This window comes from Aphelocoma coerulescens, chromosome 5 (assembly GCF_041296385.1).
Source record: "Aphelocoma coerulescens isolate FSJ_1873_10779 chromosome 5, UR_Acoe_1.0, whole genome shotgun sequence".
Lineage (NCBI taxonomy): Eukaryota > Metazoa > Chordata > Aves > Passeriformes > Corvidae > Aphelocoma > Aphelocoma coerulescens.
This window is the reverse complement of record NC_091019.1, coordinates 52,160,105-52,179,030: the sequence shown is the minus strand read 5'-3', so window position 1 is coordinate 52,179,030 and position 18,926 is coordinate 52,160,105. Positions and strand designations below refer to the sequence as shown.

At 41.7% G+C, this 18,926-nt stretch overlaps 1 protein-coding gene across 2 annotated transcripts in view; it reads left to right on the top strand.

Annotated features, from left to right (window-relative positions):
* Positions 1-18,926, top strand: part of ITPK1 (inositol-tetrakisphosphate 1-kinase) — a 145,027-nt gene that overhangs the window by 27,566 nt on the left and 98,535 nt on the right. For both annotated transcript variants that reach the window (XM_069018127.1, XM_069018128.1), the window contains exon 3: positions 3,600-3,624. In XM_069018127.1, coding sequence (XP_068874228.1) covers positions 3,600-3,624 — 25 coding nt within the window. The remainder of the gene's footprint in view (positions 1-3,599; positions 3,625-18,926) is intronic.

Genomic DNA, 18,926 nt, shown 5'->3' with positions numbered 1-18,926 from the left:
GAAATTTTCAAAGTGAAACATTCTCATATCTGAGAAAATTAACTTCACTGCATGTACTAATAACTTCTTAGGCTATTAAAACAGAAAGATTGCCTTTTGCTTTTGAAATTGTAAATTCCATTTGGCATTTTTCAGTCTGTCACTCAGACCATACAGCAAAAACAAGTTGCTTAATTTAACCATGACTATGATATACAACCTGATAGTCATTTTTTCTCTTTTAACTTTCATTCACTATAATGTTCAGGTCCTAGATGCTGTGGGGAATTAGTCCAAACTGTTTACTTTGAATGTTGAAAGAAAACCCAACCCCAACCCCAAAAGCCAGCTATTCTACATAGTTTAAGGCTGTGGCAAAATGTCAATTTCAAGACATCGATTAATATGCTTTTAGTAACTTGATATTGAATTCTTCTTTAAATCCATACATCATTCCAACTTAAACATGAAGTCAACTAGCATGGTAATTATTTTAATTGCTATTGCATACAGGGAGGCTTGCATTATCCAGTAGAGTTGTTCACTGGTTTCTGCTATAGATCTAATAAGTCAGAACAAGCTTTTGGGTTTTATTTGGTATTGCAGGCTATTGCAGCAGTTGCTTAAATGTTTCTGGTTTTCCTTAAGTGTTGCAGTGTGTAGATGGTCTTTGGAATTAAATGTATTTAAAAATTAGTGACCTCTGGGAATGTAGTTTAGAACTGACCATCTTTCAAATAGCTATTCAAGGAAAGTGGACAGATGCAGTCTCTCTTTGACGCAGCTGAGTTGCCTCTTTGGAGGCAGAAGGGAAATACAGCTAATAATGATCTTTCTTTTCTCCTCTTTTTCTCCTCAGAAAAAGAGATTTCTCAGGAGGCAGCTAGGCCAGCTGGGAATGGGAGCCCTTCCCTTGGTAGGCAGTGGCTCACCTTCAAACTGCATGGGAAGCAAGAGGGTCATGGACCATGAGGAATGGAGGCCCACAGAGGCTTCGTTCTCTCTGTTTACTCTTTTTTTCTAAGGTCCTAGAGTTTCTTGTGTGTAGGATCAGCTTTCTTTCCGTGCCTGACCCTAAGCCCTTTCCCAGGTGACGTAGGGCAGTTGTGTGGTTAGATGGTATTGCATGCTTGGTTGCATAAGGGATGTCTTGCTGCCCTGAGCTTGCAGCTGTGACCTGCCTGGCTGAAAAGCCTGGAGTCACTGGCTTAGGAAATCTTCTGGGTAGAGAATCTGCTAATAACAAAACTGAGGTGTGTGGTTGCTTGACATCCTGGTTGTTTGGATACTTCTTGTTTTTAAAATAACTTATTTTCAAATAAGGATATTTTGGTAGAGGATTTTTTCCCTAATTAATTAGTCCTCAAAATATGCATGCTTCTATGGTTTCTTGTCCCCTGGGTTTAAGTAGAAAAAGTTCTCATATTTCAGGTAACAAAAAGGACATCCTGCTTCCCTCTGAAAAGGGGAAGACCAGCCTACAAGCCAGCTTTGGTAATTGCTTCCTTCTTCCTGTACCTTTTTAAGCATGTGTGGCATCATACCTAAGAGCAGGCACCCCTTCTCTCCCTGCCTGTGTGCTCTTCTGGCTTCTTCCCTTTTGCTTGGGACAGTGCAGTCGGTTTCAGTAAGTCCCAAAGTTCATTTTGGGGGGTGATTACAGAAACCATTTGAACTGACTCTTCCTCAAATGGGTTTGGCACCCAGCTCACAAATATTTATCTTTCTCAAAGTAGAATAAAGCTTATTCAGTGTGTACGCAGGCATGACAAGAAATGCCGCTTTTGCCATCAGCCACTGTTCTTCCAGGGACTCTAGAGCAGTTTTGCCTGAAGCCTAGTGTATTTCCATGGTAGTTCTAAGTTGTTCTGTTTACTCCAGGGCAGACACAGCAAAAATGTTTGATTATTTTAAGTTTTAGCTTACAATACTTGGAATTCTTCTGATAGTCTGCTGCCCTAATTTACAAAACAGCATTCCCCATCTAATTTTTCCTATTTTTCTTGCTTAGCTCTGTGAAAATATTGGTTTCAAAAATTTGGCTATTAACTCTTTCTCTACAAGTTTCATATTTTCTTCTCACCACAGAGTTGGAACGCATCTGGCCAGCCTCAGGTGATGATCTACAGTAGTGCTTCCCACACCATAATGGCAGTATATTAATCACCCACCACTTACAGCTACTGCTATCTGCAAGAGGGCTTTCATTTTCTTTTTTATTTCCTTGCTGAGCTCTCACAACAAGCTCTCTCCTGTGTCTGTGCATTGAATGCTGCTTCTAGGCCAGAGAGACTCCAGACTGGTAAAGTGGAAGAGGGGGCAATTTGTGTCATAGATGCTGATTGATTGCCTGTCCCTTTGGGCATCTTTGTAATGGCCTCCCGAAAGAAAGACCTACTGTATTGGGAGGAAAACTGGAGGAGCCATTGTATATTCAGCAGTGTGCAGCATTTGTGACTATGGACAACACCACAGACGCTCTTAGATAGAAAAGCATTGAGAGCAGAGTTAGGCGGTCCTGTTCTATGACCTCCCCAGAAAAGGGGCTTTGATTTTCTCATACAGGACTAGTAGGAACAAGGAAAAGAGATTCCTGTCTTGTGCTTGCTGAGGCTTTTAATTTTTAAGTTAAATTCCCTATGTCTTCAAAGTGAGAAGAAGATTCTAACTTACTTAAATAGCCTGCATATATTGGGAGGAGGGCATGGAGCAGGAATGGCTGGCTTTGTGCCAGGGATTCAGTTCTGCTCTCAAGACTAGTGCAGAAATGGTTTGTTTTGCTTGATAACTTGTCAAAGGCAGTGACTGAGCATTTCTGACTGCATGTACCTGAATCTTAATTCTCATACCAGCAGAGTAGACAACTGTCTCTCCAGATCTGCCTAAATTGGCTCTACCAATTGCAGTTCTTAACAATTCAGTGTTTAATTAGTAGGCCTCTCCAGTCTCATCCTTGGCGATCCAGGATCACTGGAACGATTCTCCATATGGCCAGAGTCTTGGGCCTTTCTCATAGTATTTGAGTCCCCAGTATTTGAACTGTGCTCATGAAGGAGTTGGACTGACTGCAAGTCTTTGAACTGAAGTCCAGGGGTAGCATCCTGTGTACCAAGATGATGGGGGTAGAACAAAGTTGTAAGAGAATAAATGGCTGCAAGGTGCTGTGTTCTTTCTCCCTGACATTTATACATGTATCCTTGGTTCAACATAAAAGATCTGTCAAGCATGCAGAATGTGCTGTGGTGCAATTTGCACACTCTGAGGGCAGATGAGAAATGAAAAGCAAACTAGATTTAATTAAAATTGTGATGCTCCCTCCCTCGTATAAGCCACTTCCTACCTGTGCTCACCTGACAGCCCTATCACTCCCAGCACTGCAGCTGCTTAGTATTCATCTTGGGTTACTTCTGGGGCCATGATTCACAATCTGCCAAAGTGCTTCCTAGACAGGGAATGAAACTGAACAAGTGCTTTCCTGAATTTGAATCAGGTTATTAGTGCAGATCTTTATTGTTTGCATTCTAGTATGAAGCAGTGCTTTTCCATTAGTTTCTGTTTTTACATTTTTCCCACATTTCCAACACTAACCTTTCCTTTTTTTTTTTCTTCCTTTTTTTCAGGAAAAGAGGCGTAGAAGTAGTACAGGTGAGTAAAAGCTCTATTTTCTTCTAAAGAAGACTTACTGATTTTAAATGCTGTCATTTGGATGCCAATATGACCTGGGCTTAATGATTTTTCTTCCCATTCAGTTCTCTATAACAGACAGTGCTTTTGGAAGGACAGGATTCCCCTTTTATGAAGCATGTGTTGAGCTCACATGCAGTCCAGCTTAATAGATGCCCTAGGGAAAATGGGGATGCAGTTAGGCTTTTCTTGTGTCTATCAATTAATAAGATCTGATAGTTGATTAGGTGATGTTACTCTTTTAATTGCATTCACAGGCAGTCAAGCTTAACAGAAACAGGATCTGCCCTTTGAAAAAAAAGCTATGGCAGAAGGAATGCTCTTGTAATCCAGTGAGCAGTGAAATGATACTAAAGTGCCTTTGAGTTGTGGTCCATCTACAGATGAGTTCAGGTGTTGGCTACATTTGTTCCTTCCCAGGTCTGAATGGTCATATTTCACACAAGATGTTACTTAAAGGATAGTGTCAGCTTGTGGAAGGAATTATGTTACATGTCAGCTGTAACACATACCATTATAAGCCCTAAAAGATGAGGGGGAAGCATGCTCTTTCTTTCTGGCTTATTTTGTGTGCTTAGAAGAACTGTATGTCATAGGTTTCAGTCTTGCTGGTACTTACCTGGTGCTCATTTTAAACTCTAGCGTGGTCAGTGAGTTCCTCACTTAGTAACAGAGATGAAACTGCCTCAATAGAGAGGACAGAGGAGAGAGGAGGAAAATGGTGTGTCAGCCACTGGTAATTGTGGTTGCTCTTAAATTCATGTTAAAGGTGCTTCTCAACACCAGCAGGGAGCAGGAAAAAAGCACTTAACAAAAAATAAATTGAAAAATCAGGCCATGTTATTTTAAAGAATCCACTGTCAGAAAAGACTTTAAAAAATTCTCATTGCTAGTTAAAATGGAGAGTATGTCTTTCAGTTATGAGTGTCTGTCTGAGCACTGCATGGTGTTAGGACAAAGGGCATATACTTTACTGGCTGCATTTAACCTTTCACCACTACAGCATCCTCTTCCTTACCTGTACCTCCTATTGCTCAGAGCTAAGCAGCAGCTTCTTTCATCAGTTGTGATAATGGCATTACCAGACTGATAAAAACAAACCAGCATTTGCAAGGCACAGCTTGATCAGGAGCACAGGGAGAAAGTTAGCCCATATTTGTGTCATTGTCTAGGAGACATTATTTTAATAATACCCCAGTGTATTACAGCCTGTATTTGTTATACATATATATATATATATATATATATATATATGCACCTGCACTGTACATTTAAGCAGCAAGGGGCTCACATGAGATGAATTCAGTGATGCATCCATTAGTTGAGTAGAAGGCAAATTCAATGTTACTTCAGGGATTAAAGTTGCTGTCCTTCTGCAGGTTGCCTCTTAGTCTGACATTTGTGTAGCTTAATGGCTAGTCATCAGATAGACACAAAATTACTGGAAAGTATTTATTTGTATTAAGAGCATTTTGGGAAACATTTGGACAGAACTAGACAGGACTTTTTCCCCATAAAAATGCTTTATGGTCTCATAATTTATTGGCTCTAATTCGACAGCGTGGTTGAGATGTCAGACTAATGTATACTGGGAACTTGTGCCCCAAAGGCATACCTTGATCACTGGTGCCTGCTGCTCTGCTGGGACAGGGTGGATGGAAGTGTGAGATCACCCTTTGCATATCACTTGTGTGTTGCTTCATACATCCTGATGTGTGTGCTTCAGCCAGTAGGGAATGTATCAGAAATGGGCTCTTTCTTCATCCCTTCTTCCTAGAAACCTTTGCTAGAGGCACCTTGCATTATCCGTCCCCCTAGCCATGCTTCTAAGATGAAGTATTGTCTTGGTGTCCTTCTGGTGAACAAGGTTTATTTGACAGGGGGAATATTGTCTTCCTGTGTCAAGCAGCAGCATTTTTTTGTTTCACTTCTCCTTCTCCTCCTTCAAAGAACCTGTCCTGTTAGAGAGAAACCAGCTCTTAGACCTGACAGTAAGCAAGTAACTCAAAACCCAAGATACACAGGGTTGTTTACCTAATTTATTCTTTACATAAATTCAGATTTTTTAATGTAGACTTGCTTTCCAGTAATAAGTAATGAGTTGGAAGGTAAGGTTTAGTTACTGGCTTCTAGAGAGCAAAGCACAATGGACTGGTATGTGCTGACTTCTGTGAACAGACAGCAGATTATTCTTTTCCAAAGATGTTTCACAGGAGCAGGAAAGGATTTTCTACTACTAAAGGGAAGCTTGGAAGTCTTCAGATAAGCACCTGTGTGACTTCTGTTTCCTTCCTACAGGGAGGATTTAGAATAGTCCTCACTCCTTTAGCTAGACAGATTAAATTCTTCTATTTTGCTTTCTTAGAGCTAATTGTGCTGTACAGATTCAGTGAGCTGCTGCTAGACAGCAATTAACATTTTGTGACTTGTGTTCATGTTTTGTGTTTTGTCTTCTCTCAGACTTCCACTTTCAGCAGAAAGAGTGTTTCCAGCTTTCTATTTTTATTGAATGGGGAAACATGCACATTCTCCAAAGAGAAATGAAGCAAGAATAGGACTGGCAGTGGGATGCTAAGCAGACATTCTCCTTAGCTAGCAGTAAGACCTTAATTAAAGCGTCACATTGAAAACAAACAGAAAACCTCTCAACTTGTGTGATGATAAATAATTGAGGTTTTTTAGAAATACTGATTAAATTTTAACATAAGAATTCACTATGAACTCAAGGTACAAGAGCTGAAATGTGCAACGTTATATAGTACAACTGAGTAACATCCATCAAGCTAGCTGGCTTAGAAGATGGTACAGTAGATTAATTAAATAAAAAGCTTTCGAGGTTATGAACTTTCCAAAGACAGTTTGAGTCTGAGCCTGCACCCAAACATTTGGAAGCCTGAATAGGATTAGCTCATTTCTGTTTTTCCAGTGGGCATGGCAGAACTATGAGTAGCAGCATCCTTAAAATCTGGCAGTGTTTTGGATCTAGATTTGTTTTCTGCAACTGATTTACTGGCTTTTAAAGATGGGCTCTTAACAGAATACCGTGCTGCATCTCTTACCTTGTAACAGGGCATTTGCTTTTTTTTTTCCTTAAGCAGGGATCACTCCAGTATCAGGGTGCTTTTTGAATTAGGGTGCTTACTTGTTTGTATTCCATAAGGTAAGGAAGTACTCTTGTTCCAGTTTTGCAGGAGGAGGGACTGAAGGATGTGTTCCATTTCCCTCAGGGAACCTGTTGCAGTACCAGCTCCAGTGCTGTTGGGATCTGTGCTGCAAACCTGTGCTGCAGGAATTACAGCTGCAGCTGTCTCGGCAGGGCTGTGGGGGCACTAGTTCATGCTGTTGTGTGGGCACGAAGGGAAGAGCAATTAAAGGTGGTCAGCAGGGCTGGGGTTGCTGGCTCTCTTCCAGTGAAAGGCGGCACCAAATCAGCTGCGTTTAATCTTCAGGCTGCATTTAAAGTACTCTGAATGCTTGTGGTTCCTGTGGCAGTTGCATACCTTCTCCTTTCTTACCAGCTCTTCCCACCCTGCACAGCTGCCTGCTCAGCTGGCCTGGCTTGAGCTGGTGGCCAGAGAGGGGTAGAGATGCCTTGAACAGGTGACAGACATGACCAAAGCCCATCTGCCATGGCCTGCAGGCAGTTGCTAGGCAGGCAGCAGCTGGCAAGGCTGAGGCAGAGCAGCTCTTGGGCTGGCATTGGGAAGACTTGCCAGAAAATGCTTAAACTGAAGCATTTCTTAATAAATTGTTTCATCACTGTTTCAAGGGGAAGACTGCCTACAAAGCTATGCAGTGGATGGCTGATGAGGTGTTTACTATTAAAAAAAGCTATTTTCTATAATGGAATCCAGCAAATAAGGGTATTACATAGTGTCTTAAAAGTAAAGCTGTTCCTGATCTTGTTCAGTTTCCAGCCCTCCATCACCCAAATTAGTGGAGGGCCAAATTTAGGATTGAAAATTGTCAGTTCTTCTTTAGCTAATGAAGTAGTCAGTTTCTTACGACTTTGTACGCTGGCAAGGGAGAGAAAGAACATCTTCATCTACCTTGTTTTTCAGGAAAAATCTGTTGGCTTAGTTTGAAGAATTTAAGAGTGAAAACATGTGCAGCGAAGTGGAAATCATCACAAGTACCTCTGATAGAGACATGCATTTTTTTTTGTTTCACAAGCTATGCAAAACCAGAATAATTAGCTGCAGCCCTTTGGCTTCTGACAAATTGCCAGTTTGGTTTTTGTGTGACAAAGTTTGGAGCCTTCATATTTCTCGTGACTTCAACGCTGTTTCAAGCACTTCCACACCCAAATTTTCCTAGAGCTCTTGCTTGCATTTTTTTAGTCCTAAAACAGTGGAGGTTTCTTATTTTTGCTGGGTGTTTTTGGTTCAAATGAACACTAATGCTCTTTTATCTTAGAAAGATGTTCTAGTCAGTTGGCTATAAAAGTGGGATTAGTCATTGTATTTCAAACTGCACATGTTTTAATAGCAGTGAGATACGAAGGAGAACATGTTTTCCGATGTGGAACAGCTGATTGTAGTAGTTACAATGGTCTTGACTGCTGTCTTGTTTTTCCTTTTTCCCCCAGCTCTCTGGGAATCGAGATATTTGAAATCTTTTACTTTGGAAAAGAAAACCGTCCTTTGAGACATGGGTTTTGAAGCCTGCAAAGGAGAATTCAGGGTGCCCTTCGTGCTTTTTAATTCTTCAATCAAAGTGAAATTCTAATGACAACAGTTTCTACTATTTGTTGCCAGGGAACTGTTGTTTTCTAGAAATGAGAAGAGGTTTATTTTCACATGAAGTATTAATGGAATAAGCTTGAAATGGCAGTGTTCTAACCAAGAAAAGGAGCTTGTAAAATATATATTTGATAGCATATACAGAAAGATGTGACTGGAAAGCTTCCAAAGCAAGCAAGGTTGTTGAGATGTTGGAGAGTTGGCTCTCTAGTACTGGGAGAAGAAAGTTTATTTTTACATGCATGCCAGGCCCTCAGTAAAGTGCATGTTTTCCTGAGAATGGCAGCCCGTTTTGCCTTCAGTGCATTTTTGGAAATGATGCTACAGAGGCACTCCAGCCCTGCCCAGTCTGGATTGTGTTAGGTACTTTGTGTGTGTTTGAAGGTGGGGGGCCACTGGTTAAAATCTTGGAAAGATCCCGATACTTCTTAGTGTCAGTGCTACAAAGTATGTGCTAAGATCACAAAGTAGGATCTTCCAAAAAAGTGCATTAATCTCAGTTTCAAACCCTGAAACAGCAAGAATGTGGAAGAAAAAATCCCAAGCAGAATCCTCCCTCTGGTCCTTCTCAGTAGGGGAGATCCTTCTATGTGAGACCTTCATGGTAACTGAGAAGCAGCATTGCCCAGCAGGAATGAAGCACAGGTTCCAGTGCAGGGAGAGATGATTTTGGCACGATGCTCTATATTGCATCAGCACGCTGGTCAGTTAGGTACAGCATGGGCCTTTCTGGTCCACTGGGAAAGAAGAATAAATGCACATCTGTTGGGGCAGGGAAGGAAGACAAAACCATGGAACATTTTCACTGTGTGGTTTAAGCAGATTAAATAAATGACAAACACTTATTCTTAAAAATTAAACAGAGTAAGCCAAACAAATCAAATTGCATTTAGATTTATTTTCACTTTTGGTGAGAGTGAGAGAGAGAGAGAGAGAGAGAGAAAGAACCATGAAGAAATTTTTGTGTCTCAGAGAGAGTCTCTTACTGACTGGTTTGACTGCTTTCTTTTGATGGTGAATCCCAGTAGCCTCGGAGAGGTGTGGGTTCTGCAGTCAGTTGCAGACAGCACCTGTGTGAGTGAAAACGTTACTAAGATTTAGAAATCTGTAACTAATGTATAATGGATGGCTGTCAGGTTGGAGCTTGTACTGTTCTGGCCTACGGAGCCAGCTCTGCCCAGCCCCTTTGTCCTCTCCCCACTCCTTGGTATGTAGTGATGAGGCAGTGATTCCTAACAGTGCTAAAGGCTGGGAGCTGGGAAGTCCTGAGCGAAAATCCAGTCCCTGTGGGACCTCTGCCAAAGATTTTGGTGGCTGTAATGGGACTGAAATTGCAGTGGGGAGTTGCCTTGCTTTGTCACTTAACTGCAGGCACTTTGGGCAAATCCCTTAAAATTCGGCCTCTTTTTCCTAATGAAGGTAATATTCCACATAGTAGAATGCCATTTAAGTTACTTTCAGATATCTAAGTGTATAGATTTAGAGAAAAATGAGTGTGTGAAGGAAAACGGGGCTGTTAATTTCTGAAGATTGCTGTGTATAATAATGTTCTTTCTGTCATTAGCATATGTCTTCCCAGATACTTCTGTGAACTGCAAAGCTTCATAAATCCCTCATTAAGAAACAGTATGGATAAAAATAAGACCCTCACAGAAATGCTGGGTTGTAAAACTCTTTATTTGCCTCTTTTTGGAGCATATAGTCCCAGTCTTTGCACAAAATGACAGTCAGACTGTGCTTTTATGAATCATGAATATTGCACTGTGCCTATTGGCCAACAAAGACTTGGCTTTAATTTGCGTCTGCATTTAACAATAGGATTATTTGTCTCACTGGATGCAGGTGTTGTGATATGATATCAAAATAGGCACATGGAGTGTGTTCAGAGACACGTGACTCAGGAAATGCCTTATTTTAAAACCAGCCCGTCTCATTTGCAGTTTTGCTGAAACTGCAAAGTCAGTGTTGAAGTACAAATATGCATGTAGCTCTTTTGACCTTTTCTGAAGTTTTTCTTGGAGTAGGAAGGATGGCGAGTTAATATGATACCTTGACAAGGGTGACTGTATCTCTGACCCTGTCCTCTCCCAGATGAATGCCCCATCCCTTGTGTGTTTTGTGGGTGAAATCATGCAGTTCTCTGCTCTGTCAGAGTTGCAAGCTCATTCCTGTGACAGCAGTTGTAACCTTGTCTTCAGTCCAGGGGTTTAGTTCCACAGAGATGTTTTTTAGGAGCAGTGACTCATGTATCCACCGTAGCTCAGACTTGGTTGTTTTCAACAGAAGCTTTATAGAGAGAATATCATCAGAACAGTGAAGGAGGCTATTTGTATGCCTGTCTTCCTCAGTGAGGGTGCTGGTAGGTCTGAACTGCAAATCAGTGGAGCTTGAGGAACTCTTTTCAGTGTATGTTGACTCTTCTTTCTTCAGCTTCTGCAAGACTTACTTACTCCTTTGATCTGTGACCTGAGATAATCGTATCTGGAAATATTGCATGCTTGTTTGCTCTTCTGGCACTTCACAATTAAAGGAGATAAACATATTCATGTAGCAAGATTGAATGGTTCCAATAAAACCTGGTGCTTAAAGACATTAAGCCCTAAAGTTTCTTAGGTCTTCCTGTATTTGGTCTTTAGCCTTAAGCTAGAGAAACTCCTAGTGCATGTACTTAAGCTGCCTCTATATATAAAACAGAGCACAGTCAAATACAGCAAAAAACTGGAAATGTTTTCCTGAACCTCATTGCCTTCATGGAAATATAGCAGAAGACAGAAGAGGGGCTTCAACTTAATTAGAACAGCTGAACTTCTGTCTGCATCCTACCCCCATTTTTTCTCTCCAAGGGGCACTGTGTTTTAAGAATGATGTCTTTTTCTAGAATGAATATTTATTTTTCACTTTAACTCTGCATTTCTGGTGAAAGCAATACGCCTGCTTTTTCTTTTAATTTCTTTTTGCAAAAGTGCAGACCTCTTTGCTGTATGTCTAAATGTAGACAGATTATACAGAAAGGGTTTCTGCACATGTTGTAGGAGTTTTCTGTGCCTTTAGTTGTTATTTTGCAGTATCTCTCATATTGACCTTTTGATGGAAAACACTTCTGGACTTTCTGACAGTTTGTTTTTAATCACTGTCGGTTTTTTGGTAATATTTACTGCTAAGAGTAATTTTGCACTGCTACCAAAAGCAGTGCAATTAATAGTGTAGGGTGAAAATCGTTGAATCTAGGATTTCACTTTGAGGAAGACAGGAGATTACCAGGAGAATTTAGATGATTATAAGCACAGTTCCTCCAAAACGAGGTAGAAGTGGTTTATCCAAAATGTGTTTCTTTAGCATAAGGTCACAGAGTTGTAGTATGTTAATTTTTTTATTTATGTTTTTCAACCCTCTTCCCTCATATGACTTGTCATGAAGGGGACTGCTGGTGCACATTTCTAGATGAGATTAGTGTGGTTCTCTATTGGCTATGCCAGGAGCAAGGGTGGGTAACTACACACAGTAAATGGATTGAAATAGTCACCAGATACCTAAGGGCATTGATCTGCCCTCAGCAGTCCCTTAGCAAGTAATGGAAGTAGACCCTCCTTTTGGAAAGCTCTTTTCAAAGAGAAGGTTGAGGGCAAGAGTTAACTTTGTTCCCATAGACTGGGGGGAGCCTGGAGAGAAGCTTTCTCCAGTAGGTTCCTGTGACTCTTCCTGTTGCTCAGGTTTATACCAGGAAGAAACTTAGTTTAAAGATAGTGTGCTACTGACATGGTAATGAATTGGTATAAATCCCAAAGCCAGAGGAACCACAAAAGCCACCCAGCTTTGTGCAGTTCCGTGAGGCAGCTTTGTTCATGGCAGTCACAGTTTGTGCTCTGCTGCTTCTCCTCCAGCTCACCTGCCCTTAGAGCAGGGTGATTTTGTTCCCAGGAGGCTCCGTATCCAGGTGTGCTTTCTGTGACTCAGCTGTGATTAAAAACAAAGAAAATCCAAGCCTGACTTCAGTGTGCAGATCTGTCACTGAAATGGTGATGCCATAGTGCATTTTACTTTAATGGTTCTTTTCTTATGTTAAGGTTATTTTTGTCAAAAGGAATCAAAAGAATTACTCGTTGCCCATATTATAGGTGAATAAAAGCCTGTCAAGAGAACTTGTCCGCTATGCTTTTGGATAGAGTTTGCTCATCAGCCTGTAGGATCCTAAGGCAATGCTGTCAGCTAACCAGTCAGTAAGGTATCTCACATTTCAGTCATGATTTAAAGAAAAAAAATCAAATTGAGAGTGGTGCTGCTTTGAAAACTGGCACAACAGAGCTTACACAGGTGGGAGAGCAGAAACTACACCTATATACAAGCTGCAGACTGCTTCTGTTATTGCTGAGCAATGGACTTACCTTACACGGTTTTTTGGTTGCTATTTTAGGATCCATGATAGTTCAGTGACTTACTAGAATTCACTGATCAATTTTTCAACCTGAGCTTCCTTCAGTAAATTATAGTTGCCTCATTTGATTTCCCAGTTGGTGTGCTTCCCTGAATAAATTCGTGCCTAATTTAAAGTTGTTACACATGTTAACTTATACATAGTGTCCTTGTTTGAGTGTGTGTTTTAAGGTCAGCATTGAGTAGTTAGTGAGGGCCTTTTTTACAAAAAAAGTAATCCTACCCATGGTACCTTGCCAAAGTGCAAAGAAGTTATTTACAGTGTTTTGACAGAATCATCCCAGGACGGGATGGAAAAGATGCCATTGGGACTGAGCTAATACTGTAAAAGACTGAAATGTAAGGAAAACAACTGTTGTGAGGAATTTTTGGTTGACTTTGCAATCTGAGAAGCTTTTTAACTTTGTTTTTGTCATAAATTGTTGATTGGAGCCAAGAGCTTCCTTTACTCAAAGGTCTAAGTGCATCTGAAATTGTTTTCTTGTACAAGAAGCTTCGTTGCACAGCTGCAGTGTCCTGTAACCTCAGCAGCATAACCAGTGTTAGATTGTTCATCGCCTTACTGATGGCAGGATTAGAGAACAAGCTAACTGCTTTCTGTAGAGAATTTATGTTGATTGCAGAGAGGTCATTTGTGCTTCAGGTTAGCTTGGAAAATGTTCTTTCCTGTGACCTAGATGAGCTTATTTTGTAATACCCTTTCCTTTATGATAACAACCTTTAAGTGGCTGAAAAAAGAACGGTAGCTATAAAGAGGGAAGCAGAATTTTTTAAGTACAAAGCAGCTTGAAACTGAGTCAAAGCAGATTACATGTTCATGAGCCAGTTGTGATGACTTACATACCATGCAAGACTTAACAGCTGGTTATCAGTGAACTAAGTGACCATAAAGGAGGTAGAGATAGCACTTGTTCCCTGCTGGTGACAGATCCCTTCAGTGGTCCCTGCTCCTGATAGTTTTTCCACTTCTGAGCCAAAAAGGGCAGGTTAGAGCTGATGTTCCTCCATTGGCCAGAGGACCTTTCTCCTGCCAGTAAAGGTCCATGTCCTCACACTGCTTTCAGTTCCTATTGGGTGAGGAAACTACAGCCTGGTGGTCGGTCTTGTCTAGCAGGTGTGTGGAGTGCTCCAGTTCTCTGCTGTCTTTTGATAAATGCTGTGATTGCTTTTCTTCGAGGTAGCTGCCTGCTGGGTGTCTTCTTAGCTTCTTCAACCTGCTTGTACAATTAAATCAAGGCATTTCTGTTGTAGTGCTAGGTTTAGCTTAGCAAGCTGCAGCTTTCCCTGGGAGCTCAGCAGAGCTGCTTAGGGCAGTGTGACCATTTTCACCCTCCCGTAGTCCATTTATTTCGGATGGCTCCGCACTCTTGCTCCGGTAGCTCCCAGCTCTACAGCCCAGTGACGGCGAAGGAGGCAAGAAGGGTCTCCCCATGAGAGTTTCAGAGGACTTTTAATGGTTACATCTTGTACCAGCAACCCCCAGAGGCAGAGAGACCTCGTGGTCAGGGAGCAGGGGGGTTTTCTCAGGGGCTCAGGGGCAGTACATGGGCAGAGTTGGGGTACAGAAACCAATAGGGAGAGCCTGAGGGAGTGGCCAGGGCTAAGGGCAGGGGAAAGCGGGGCAGGGGGAGTAGGGGGGGGAAACAAGATGGGGTCAGAAAAGCAGTGGGTAAACAGATCACCACACATTTCTACTTTTTCTGTGCTTCAAAAAATCTGAATCTTTTCGAGTGAGCCTGTAGAAGTGGATGCACACAAAAGCCTGTTGGATCTCTGAGCACTGTGTGCCACATAGATGTGATTATGCTGCGCCTGAGCAGGTATAGCACTCTAAGGGACCAGGACAGTGCTGCTGCTTGTGCTGTAGGATGTTCAGTCCAGGCCTTGCAGTGCCTTTTAAAGGTCTGTTGGTGTAATGTCTTTTTACTAGTTTAGTGCACTCAGCCCTTTGTACAGCAGCTCAGTGGATTATATTTACTTCTGTATTAGTACAGAGTAGGTTTGACTTCAAAATAGCACAAGGAAGGAAAGAGGCTAGTGAGATACCCTGATGGTCAGTGGTAGTTGGTGTAGTGGAAGCTTAGAAGGCAAGTGAAATTGCATTTTTCCAGCAGTCTCTTTAACATCTCCCATGTCAAGGTCCTTTCTTCTGAAGTGGCAAAGTGCTGACTTAGACATGAGAAAGGTTTAAATATTGCTTTCAGCAAGTCTGCTTTCACCACACTCCTGGCTTTGCTTACTGTGTCTCTGCACTGCCAAGCAGCTCATACCCTTGGGTGCAGGGAGGACCTCTCCGGGCAGGAATGGAACAGGGAGTGCCTTACGCAGTTGTAGCCCCAGAGAAATACCAGCTGGAAGCACTAGTGTTGCAGGTGGAGAGTATCTTGCTCAGTTTGGAGGGACTGAGTTCAAACCAAAGGCAGGCATGAACAGCCCACTGTCCTTGAACCACGTGGGACTTGAAAGTTGTTCTTATGTGGTTGCTAAGCCATGGTCACAACCCAGGAACTGTGGCAGTCCCGAGTCAGTGGAGATTATTGTCAGGTGTCCTGTACTTTCTTAGCAGCTGGCAAAGCGGTCTGTTGGTGTTTTCATAGCGCATGCCTCTGTGACACTTTTGATGTGTTCTGTTCAAATCAATGAATCTGACTACTTTTGCCTTTTCCATAAATCTGAATATACCTAGTTTGGGAGGATTTTTTTTTATAACTACTGTCGAAGACTCTCCTGGAGTGGGTACAGCTTACAGCAAAAGTGATTTTGAATTAATGTTATGCTGTCTTTTTGTTTAAGGAATCACAATGCAAATGCAGCATAATCATGCATGAAAAATAATCTGTCCATGGTAATGCTGTCTTGATGGTCTGCTTTGTTACTGCCCAGATATGTCAGTCTGTAGCCAGGTTTTGGGGCAGTAATACCATCAAGCTAATGTTTAAAAGAAGAGCTGACAGAGTTTACTTCATCTTCAGTAGAGAGAAGTACTAAGCATAGTTGTTGATGATTGAGAATTTTAATTCCTTACAAATTTTCTTAAGATTGATGTGCTGCAACTTTATTTATTGAATCCCTCAGGATTGTTTATGATTTTGTCTCAAGAACTTGGTGTGTTTGCAGAGGATCACTTAGCAACAGTCTATGCCACAGTGACATGCTCATGCTAGTACGATGAAGCATAAAACAATAAGGAAACACCCAGAAACAGCAAGTAAATAGAAATTTAAAGCAAAACAAAGCAGCTCATTTACTGAACAGTTCCACATTGCTGTGGAGGGGCACTGCTTGTAAAATACTTTACTTACATGTTTGTAACCTTGATCTAATGATACTCTCTGCTTATGTAGATGTTCATATTCATGGGACATCTCCAGCTGTTATAATGGAGCATCTCCTGAGTATTTAAAATAGAAGCAACTATTTGATATTGAAACAACTCATACTTTAATCTGTTAAGTCTTCTTAATTAGTGCTCCACCAAATAATAGCTAAGGAATAAAAGTTCCCTGGAAGGGTCTGGAATCTAGACTGGTATTCCAACTTTACAGCTTTGTGCACACTTTGTACAGCTCGAAGACTCTTCTGCTTCTAATAATCAATATTTCTATTCCTGTGGTGGGTTTTTTTTCTTGTTTAGGTTTGTGGTTCTCTTTGATCAAGAGGAATTATAAGTTCAAGTCTGAATGTCTGCGTATTTCAGGCCTTTGGTTATTGTATATTGATACCAGTAATGGGCTTGACTTAAATGACTTCCAAGCAGTGCCATGGAAAGGGACCGAGGGGTTGGTGGCAAGTTGAGCATGAGTCAGCAGTGCCCTGGCAGCCAGGAGGGCCATGTGTGTCCTGGGGGGCATCAGGCACAGCATCGCCAGCCTGGCAAGGGAGGGGATTGTCCCACTCTGCTCTGCACTGGGGTGGCCTCACCTCGAGTGCTGGGGGCAGCTTTGCATGACACGGTATCAAAAGCCATCAGGCTGTTCGAGAGCGTTCAAAGGAGGGCCACGAAGATGTGAAGGGCCTTGAGGGGAAGCCATATATGAGGAGCAGCTGAGGTCACTTGGTCAGTTCAGCCTGGACAAGAGGAGACTGAGGGGAGACCTCATTGCAGTTACAACTTCCTGTGAGGGGAAGAGGAGGGGCAGGCACTGATCTCTTCACTCTCAAGACCAGTGCCAGGACTCGAGGAAAGGTATGAAACTGAGTCAGAGGAGGTTTAGGTTGGATCTCGGGGAAAGGTTTTTCGCCCAGAGGGTGGTTGGGCCCTGGAACAGGGTCCCCAGGGAGGTGGTCACAGCTCCAAGCCTGCCTAAGGTCAAGAGGTGTTTGGACAATGCTTTCAGGCACATGGTGTGACCCTTGGAGTGTCCTGCACAGGGCCAGGAGTTGGACTCAATGATTGTGATGGGTCCCTTCTGTGATTATATGATTCTGTCACTTAGCTTGTACTGGAGGTGAAAGCTGAACATGATCAGAAAAGACCTTTCTTAAAAATTGCCCTCAGGGTCTGGTGTATAGACAATAAGTAAGTGGGAAATGCCCCACATCTGTGTTTGGTACAACAGTAAATTGACAGGAACATAGATTACACGTGTTTATGGATCTTAGTGGCTCAAGGGGTCCATAGTAGGTGGGGGAAAAGTTAAGTATTGTAAGGAAATGCTTTATTGTAGGTATTCTTTCTGATTCTGGGATGTGCACAGAACAAATTCTACTATTTTTTTTAACTTTTCAAGAAGGAACCGAAATGCAGTATTTGCATTTAGTGTTAACTGAGTTTTAAAGGAGTTTGGATATGAATCCAAGTTTTAATGAAAAAAGGAAAAGCTGAGATTTTGGTGGAATTCAATTTGTTGTTGCTGGTATTCCTGTAGTCACTGAAAATTCTTAGTTCCTTGACCTTAGAATCTGGAGTCTTCAAGAAGGAAAAAACAGGGAATGTTATTATTTTCTTTGGAAAATATCCCACATAAAATACATTCTTATAGTAAGGAAGGTATGAAAATACAGTGTTAAGCATGACTGGTGGTATTTTCTACTAAAATGGGGAGGCTGTCATACTTAAAGACCTCAGGTCTTAACTCAGTTGCTATCTTACTCTGCCATACAACAAACCTCTAAGCTGGAACAGCTCAACAACAAAACAGTGCTGAATTCTCTCAGTTTGCAGAACCAAAGCTGTGTCTATAATATATTTTAACACCGAGGGATGAGATCTTCTGGTTTAGCATGTTTCACTGACCTGCAGGTTGTCATGCTGTATGCTTACTTCATTCAGAACACTACAGATGTTGAAAATCGTACCTCACTGTTCACCCAGGCTGGGTTTCTCTGAGATGAGGCAGCTCAAGGAGGTGGGGCAAAGCAATTCCACACAAAGTCCGTTTTGGGCAAGGTTATCACAGTTTTTTTAAGCTGACGAGGTAGGCCAAACCAAACCCAACGCATCTTGGTTGTCTTGTTCTGTGGGCAGCATAAAGAGATAATTTAAGGTTGTGCTGTCATTTCTGCAGATGCTTGCAGCAGACAGGGATTTGAAGGACTTACATTTTATCAGAACAAGAAACTATTAATTGTGCCTGGAGCTTTGAATTAAGTGCTCCCATTGCAATTGTTTGCATGTAGACCACATACAGTGCCTCCTAACATTTCAGTCTGGTGTTGGGAACTTTATAGCAGACTTTTCTCTCCTGTCTGTTTTCCATGCATTTCCCACTATCTATGCATTTCCTGCTATCTATTGGAATATCCATTGCTTCATGCATTTGTCATTTCTCCTTTTTCAAAAGCACTTGGCCAAGAATAAATGGGTAAAAGAAAAAGGTCTCTACTAGCTAATTGTAAAACCGAAGACCATCAAAATAGTATTTGTAGATGTGTTTTCTTAAGGCTAGCAGTAAAACCATTAGATGCTGCTTTTCTATGTGTTGTATTTTGGGGTTTAGATGCTCAAAAGAGAGCAATGGCACATCTACCAAAAAGTTCAAGTCACTTAATCTCCATGTTGAAAGCATGTATTTATGTTAAGGATACATACAACTTGCTGGTCAGTGGTTTGCATTTTGTCCCTTGTTTTAGAGGCTTTTACTGACTGGC